Source organism: Fukomys damarensis, unplaced genomic scaffold (assembly GCF_012274545.1).
Source record: "Fukomys damarensis isolate Sample0158 unplaced genomic scaffold, DMR_v1.0_HiC HiC_scaffold_37, whole genome shotgun sequence".
NCBI classification, from domain to species: Eukaryota; Metazoa; Chordata; class Mammalia; order Rodentia; family Bathyergidae; genus Fukomys; species Fukomys damarensis.
This window is the reverse complement of record NW_022900949.1, coordinates 27,629,857-27,636,983: the sequence shown is the minus strand read 5'-3', so window position 1 is coordinate 27,636,983 and position 7,127 is coordinate 27,629,857. Positions and strand designations below refer to the sequence as shown.

Sequence of the window (7,127 nt, the reverse complement as noted above, 5' to 3'; positions counted from 1 at the left end):
AAACTCTAAACATCACTTCCCCTGCAGCAAGGCGTCCCGACCTGAGAACAGGCGCCTGTCCCCAGGCTGTGTCCGGCCCTGTGCATGCCCTGGGGACCGTGTGTGGATCCCAGGTGCAGCTCCACCTCTGAACCTGGTCCCTGCATTGTGTCCGGCCCTGTGCATGCCCTGGGGACCGTGTGTGGATCCCAGGTGCAGCTCCACCTCTGAACCTTTGGTCCCTGCAGACTGGGGCTCACCTCGGAGGTTCTTGACGAAGTCCTCCAGCTTCATCTTCCGCTCGGGCTTGACGTTGGGGCTGTACATGTCTGTGTTGAGCAGGATGATGGCAAAGGCCAGGATGAAGATGGTGTCTGGGTTCCGGAACTGCCGCACCACCCCGGGGTTGCAGATGCAGTACCGCTGGCTAGAGGGACACAGAGGGCTGGTCAGGGCCCCCCCATCCCCGAGCCTCACTCCTGCGTCTGGTGGTCGGGCAACGCGGCTGGGCAGAGCTGGCCCTGACGGGCCTGTCCCTCTTGCCCTGCCTCTGTCCCAGTGGGTGCATAGCTGCACCTTCTCTGCTCAGTGGGGTGACCCGCCCACCCACACAGGTACCCACCTGAATGCCTCTATGAGTCGCTCCACCTTCTGGGCCTCACCCTGGACCCGGATGTGGGCCTGGAACTTCCTGAGGGCCTCATCCAGCTCCATGGCAGAGAAGTCCATCTCGTCCACCACGCAGCTGGAACAGGGACACACGGCCGACGTGAGTGGCCCCTACGTGAGAAGTCACCAAAGGCCTCATCCCCTCCTGGGGAGGGGCAGCTGTGCACAGCGGAAGGGCAGGCAGGGAGTAGGTGGCCCTGGGGTGCCTCGCTGATGGGCCGGGGGAGCCTCAAGTCTTCCTGAGGCCACTGCCATTTTCTGGTGGGCGGACAATGCCCGGATTTCCTAGGGACCAGGAACCAGCCGGGGGGACGTGGTGCAGGAAGGACTGCAGGGGGCGGTGGGGGCTGCCCCTTGTCCCTCAGGCCTTGTGTTTCAGAGGGGAGGGGGGCAGAGACATGGCAGGGGGCCTGGACGGGAAGGAGGAGCTGAGCTTGCAGAAACCAAAAGGAAGCCCAGGCTCCTTGCATCCGGCCCAGGAAGGACGCAGACCGGCTGGGTCCATGTGAAGCCACAGCCAGTGCTCCGTCACTTGGTCTTCAGTGTGTGTCTGACTGTGTTCGTGTCATGTGTGTAAATGAGCAGGGTGGCTACGTGAGCATCCACACTGCTGAAAACCCACGTGTGCGAGCATGCAGGGCCCAGAAAGAAAGAGGCAGGGGGAGGAGGTAGTGTAGTCGCCTTTTGTATCCTTGGGTTTGAAGCTGCTGATTTAACTGATCAGAGATCTTAAACATTTGGGAAAAATAAAAACCACCTCACCCATCCTGAACACAGACTGCTTGGCGGGTGCCACTCCCTAAACCGCACAGCACTGCAGATATTTACACAGCACCGGCGTGGCATGCAGGTGTGCACAGGTTAGGTGCAGATGAGGCTGCATCTCGTAGGGGATCAGAGCCTTGGAGGAGTGTGGATTCCGCAGGGGTCCCGACACCCGGCCCCAGGACACCGAGGCACGACTGTGATGTCCCTGCCAACAGGGTGAGCCTGGAGGATGTCTCTGCCAGTGTGGCACAGCTCTGTGCCCCCCGCCCAGGGCCCGGAACTCACTCGAGCACATCGCGGTTGAATTGCTTCTGCCGGTTGCCCAGGAACTCGCCTATCATCTGGCGGCTCAGGCCCTTGCGCTGCAGCAGAAAGTGGGCCACACCCACCGGCGTGTCAGGGACGAAGCCACGCTCAATGAGGTACTGCACACCCTTCTCAGGCTTCCTGGGAGGAGAGAAATGCGCTCGGCCCAGGGGCTTGTGTCAGGGGCGGCCTCCTCCCTCCTGCCCCAGCCCTGGGCCCTGTCCTTGCCTCTCCTCCACAGGCACAAGTGGACATCCAGGGGCCCAGGCTTCCACTTGAGACCCTGGGCCCAGGACATCCTGCCTGGCCTGGCCCCAAGTCTGAGATGGAGAGGTTAAAACCCTCTACCCTGAACCACCCAAAACCTGTGCCAAGAATGGACGGGCTGGGCTGGCCATGGGGAACCTGCCTGCAGACCCCCCTGGGCTACCAGTGTCCCCCAGGCACTCCCTGAACCCCCACTCCTGTGGCCCACAGCACCTGGACCTTGACAGGCCATGACATCCACTAGTGACAGGACAGGATGAGGCCCATGGCAAGGCCAGCGAGGGCATCCTTTGAAAGCGCCATGAAGAACTGAGGGTTTCTACCTGAGGCCAGTGTTTCTACCTTAGCCCTACAGCTAAGTCCACGGTGGCTCCTCAGAGAGAGCCTGGGTTGGCACAGCAGCACTGTGTCCCCATGGAGCCCAGGCATCCTCACCAGGAAGTACAGAGCCAGGGACGACGGGCTTAGAGCACAGCCCCTTTGCCCCTGCCAGCGTGGGCTGTGGGCATCACCCTGTCCTGAGGCTGATGCCAGCAGGGGCAGTTCCCATCTTGTGGTGGCACTCCTGCCACAGAAGCCAGGCAGGCCCATCTTCCCCTAGGCCTCTGATGCCCGGCCTATCTGCTGGTAGGTCTTGCCCTTGGCTGACCTGGCAGAGGGCCTGTGGGTCCCAGGAGACAGGGTGGCATGAGAGGGCTTTGAAGACAGCTGCATGTGGGGATCTAGGAAGCCACGTGTCCTCTCAGGAGCTCATGTGGCCACTCTGGGAGCTGTGAGGAGCCCAAGAGCCCAGCCATGCCCTCTGGCCTGACTGGCTCCTCTCCCGCTGTCTCTGGTCCTCGGAGTTACTGCGAGGCATCAAGCAGCTGGGTGTCCCCTCCGGGACCCAGGGCTTCCCGTGCACTCAGGCCCCTCTGCCCTGCAGCACACCCACACCCATGCCTACTAACTGGGGGGCTGGTACCAACCACCTCCTGCCTCAGAGGGCAGAATCAGCGATCCTCTGCCCCTGGCTGGGTGGTGCAGGCGAAGGCAGTGTGGACCCAACCAGTGTGCCACGTGGCCCCTGGGAGCTTGTATTCCCACGCTCTTTATCTACCTAGCTGCACCCCACAAGGACCAAGCATCAAGAGTGCTGATGGTGATGTTGGCCATCTGCTCCTGGGCCTGCTGTGTCCCTGGGATGCCTGGCAGGTGGTCAGCAGTCAGCCAGCCCACAGCCCTGTCCCCGAGGTCTGCTTCTGGGTCCAGGATTGCCGGCCTCCTCCAAGGTTGGCGGAGCCAGCTTTAAACATCTCATGCTGACTCAGTCAAGGGTGGCAGGGGACACAGACTGCACTGGTCATTTCCCTTCGTGTATAGCATAGCCACATGTGACTGTGAACTACCAGGGCAATAGTGAGAGATGGAAGGTTCTGGGTGAGAGCAGGTCTGTGCTCCTTAAGCAACACTACTGGTTAATTGCTCACCCCTGCTTTCTGGGGAAGAAGAGCTTGCCTAGGTCCACCTGATGACAAGTGGGAGTAGGTGGCCACCTAGCATCTCGGGATGTCCCACCCTACCTGAGCTGTGTCCTTGTGACCCAAGGGCTGACCTCATTCAGCTGCAGGCAGTCAGAGCCCAGCCTCCCCGGATCACAGGAAGAAGGACCGGAGGCGCCCACAGGGGGTGGGAATCCTGCTTGCTGTAGGGACTGCCCGGAGGACAGGCTCAGCGCTGGGAAGATCCCGCAGGCTTTCCAGGCCCACCATCAGCAAAGCTCTCTGGTTAGCCCCGCATGGTGGGCTCCTGTCCCCACCATGACCCAGGCCGGCTGCAGGCCTGCAGAGGGGTGAGACTCAGGCTGGCCTTCCGTACCCTGCAGCCACCCTGGAAGTGACTTCTTCCAGTCCTGTAGTCTGGAACCCGCCAGGGCCCACAAGGACACAGGGCCTCAAACCAGGTGCGCTGCTGTCCAGCCCTGCAGGACTCAAGAGCCGAGCCCTGGCTCCACTACTGCAGGCACCTGGGCTCCTGCACCCTGACCGGTGGCCGGCCAGCAGCTCCGTTACTTCCATCCAGCTGATTCCCACAGGCCCTTTCTGATAGCGGAGACCAAGCTGACTGTGGCTGACGTCCTCCTGGCTCACAGTCTACCCCACAGGGCTCCAGCCACCCAGGACCAGGCCACCAGGACAGTGACAGGCACCCCAGACTCGGATGGCAGCAAGGGCCACCATCCACAGCGATCGCTGTCTAGGCAAACAGGACCCTGACTTCCAAGGACCCAGCTCCCCCGGGTCCCCAGAGCACCGCCTGTTAAACCACCAGCACCACACATCCTGGCTGAGGACACTGTGCCAGCACTGGCCCTGGGGTTGAGAACTGGACCTCGCCTCACTCAGCCCGGCTTCCTCCACCAGAGCATGGCTGTGAGCGTGCTCGGGACAGAGCGCATGCTCAGGTGAGTCCCAGTGTCGCTCGCATTGTCATGACCACCAGCAGACTTACCCAAGTGAGGTGGGACATGGCCCAGCGCCCCTGGACCCCATTTCCCTGGGAGCAGGGCAGTGGGAGGACCTATAGGTGCTAGAGGGTGAAAGGTGTCCCTGTGGGGCTCTGCCTCGACCCTGCAGCAGCTCCAGCAGGCAGGGTGGGCACCAGGGGTGAAGAGCTGGCTGCCTCCAAACACAGGGCGCTGCGTGGGGGATGCAGAGGTCCCGCCACAGCTCCCAGCCCTTGCAGGAGTCCCGCACACTGTCTCACTGTGCTCTTAGAGATGGGCACTCAGTCCCCCCAGCCTAAGAGGGCACAGAGGGGACAGCAGGATGGGGGGGACCCAGGCGTGGGAAGCAGAGCCCTGGCTTGCAGCTTCAGAGAACACTGCAAACCAGGTGCGCTGCTGTCCAGCCCTGCAGGACTCAAGAGCCGAGCCCTGGCTCCACTACTGTGGGCACCTGGGCTCCTGCACCCTGACTGGTGGCCGGCCAGCAGCTCCAGGCCCAGAGAGGCTGCAGGAGGCCCTGGCAGTGAGCTCGTGGCAATGGACGGGCTGTGGGCGAAGGCACTGGTGAGTGAGCGACACAGCTGTAGAGAAATGGCTTCCCCTTGGATGCCAACAGCGCTTGAGCTGGCATCAGGACCCCATGGGGCCAAGGAGGAAACTGAGCCCAGAGCAGGGCTGAGGGGGCATCTGGCCAGGGCTTTGGGGTCTGTGCCACACAAACCTACACCTGGCTCCTGTGGGAAGGGAGCCTGGGAACTCCATCTGGACCCAGCCCAACAGCCCAGGCTGCAGAGGGGTCCCCGTCCCAATCTGCACTGCCCAGCGTGGCACCTGCTGACCACAGGTGGCCAAGCAGCCCCTGCTGGGAGGACAACTCCAGTGTCATCAGAATTCTTTAGGAGCCTTAATGTGTTGACTCCAAAATTCCTGTGGAACAACGTCAAAAGGAGCAAGGGAGTTTCTAAAAACAACAACAAAGGAGAGGCCTGTCCTAGTAAGAAAATATATAAAAGTGCAGCAGTGAAATCTGATGGCTATGGGTGCAGCTCAGTGAGTGCCTCCCTACTGTGCAGAGGCCTAGGTTTGACTCCAGCACCGGTAAATTAAAACTGAAAATGGCTGATGTAGGCAGAATCAGCACCCAGATCCTTCAGCAATCGTGTAGCCCTCCCGGACCTTCATCCTGTGTCGCAGACACATCCTGGGCCCCTGTGACAGTGCCAGGTGTGCAGGGGCCCCTACCAGGACCTGCTAAGGGAGGGGAGGACCCAGACAGAGCCAGGGCTGGGCAGGAGGCAGGCACAGATGCCAGGCATGGACACAGGGCCACACGATGACATCAGGGCATAAACAGCCAATTCTCAAGGTGTGACCCTCACCTTTCATGCTCCTAAGAAATTCCAGATTTAAATCCTACTGTGTCGAAAACAAAGCCATGAAGTTCCCAAAGACAAAATCCTAAGACCTTGTTAGGACTCAGGAGCACAGCCTTTCAGAATAAGACACAAAGTGGCCGGACCTGTGGCTCGGGGTCAGGCGCTTGCCTGCATACATGAGGCCTTGGGTTCCATGCCAGCACTACCAAACGCAGGAATGAAATAAAACAAAGCATAAAAAGAAAGAGTAATTTCAAAAAACAAAACACTGATGATTTGACTAAAGAAAATGAAATGCTTCTATCAGACAAGAGCAGAAGCAAAAAGAAAAGTATGTAACCAAACACCACTGAGTCAGAAACTTTGTAAAGTCCATTCAGTGCAGTGATGACATCTCAAGGGTAAACCCTTAAAAAATAACGGAAGAAAAGTGACAGGGAAAGTATCCGTAATCACAGAGGCGTCATATCAACAAGTGCTAGTACTATAATGTCTTCAAAAGTGACAAAAAGTCAGTGGAAAAAGGAGCAAATGATTTACAAAAATCCCAGATTTAGCTCAGTGGTACCGCTGCCCACCTCGAAAGCGCAAGGTGAGACTGAGTATGGACGGGGGTGAGGAGGGGCAGACCCTGTCAAACCCAGCAGCCAAGGGTGGAAAAGGGGCCAGGACCCCTTAAACACTAACTGGGAAGTCCCGCTTGAGTTAACAGTGTGCCTGCCTCAGACCACACGGCTCCTCTCTGCTGTCCTCCTGGGGACTCTGGGGACGCTGTGCGAGGGGCACATCACGCCCACCACCATGGAAAGCGGAAGCACTGAGACACAGACCCATGGCCTGCTGCTGCTGCGGTGAGGCAGAGGGGCAGCAGCGAATGTACACAGGGCCTTCCCTGGCTCCTACACACCAGCGCTTCTTGCCTCAGCCCTCCAGGGCGGGCGCCACTGGCATCTGCCCCATCTCACCTGTGGGCACTGGGGAGCGGGAGGGCCTGCCCAGGGATGCTCCCACAGGAAGTGGGTGAGCCTGGCCTCAGGGCTGTGTTCCTCGCCATGGCTGGCTCCTGTTCCTAAAATGCCACGCAAACACACAGACAAAAAAGACTGGAAGGGCTATAATCCGAGCTACTCAGGAGGCTGAGGCAGGAGGATGGCAGGCTGGGGGCCGCTTAATGGGAGACTTGGTGAGACCCTGTCTCAAAATAAAGAGGGCTGGAATGTAGCTTGGTGGGAAGGCCTTCAATCCTCAGTACTGCCAGGAAGAAAAAAACAAACAAA

The 7,127-nt window shown here is 59.6% G+C and overlaps 1 protein-coding gene across 1 annotated transcript in view; it reads right to left on the bottom strand.

Moving 5' to 3' along the window:
- Nucleotides 1-7,127, bottom strand: part of Iqsec1 (IQ motif and Sec7 domain ArfGEF 1) — a 57,704-nt gene that overhangs the window by 15,718 nt on the left and 34,859 nt on the right. Inside the window, exons 5-7 of the mRNA XM_033759665.1 lie at nucleotides 1,702-1,863; nucleotides 602-724; nucleotides 134-406 (exon numbers count right to left, since the gene is read on the bottom strand). Of these exons, the coding sequence (XP_033615556.1) occupies nucleotides 134-406; nucleotides 602-724; nucleotides 1,702-1,863 (558 nt within the window). The remainder of the gene's footprint in view (nucleotides 1-133; nucleotides 407-601; nucleotides 725-1,701; nucleotides 1,864-7,127) is intronic.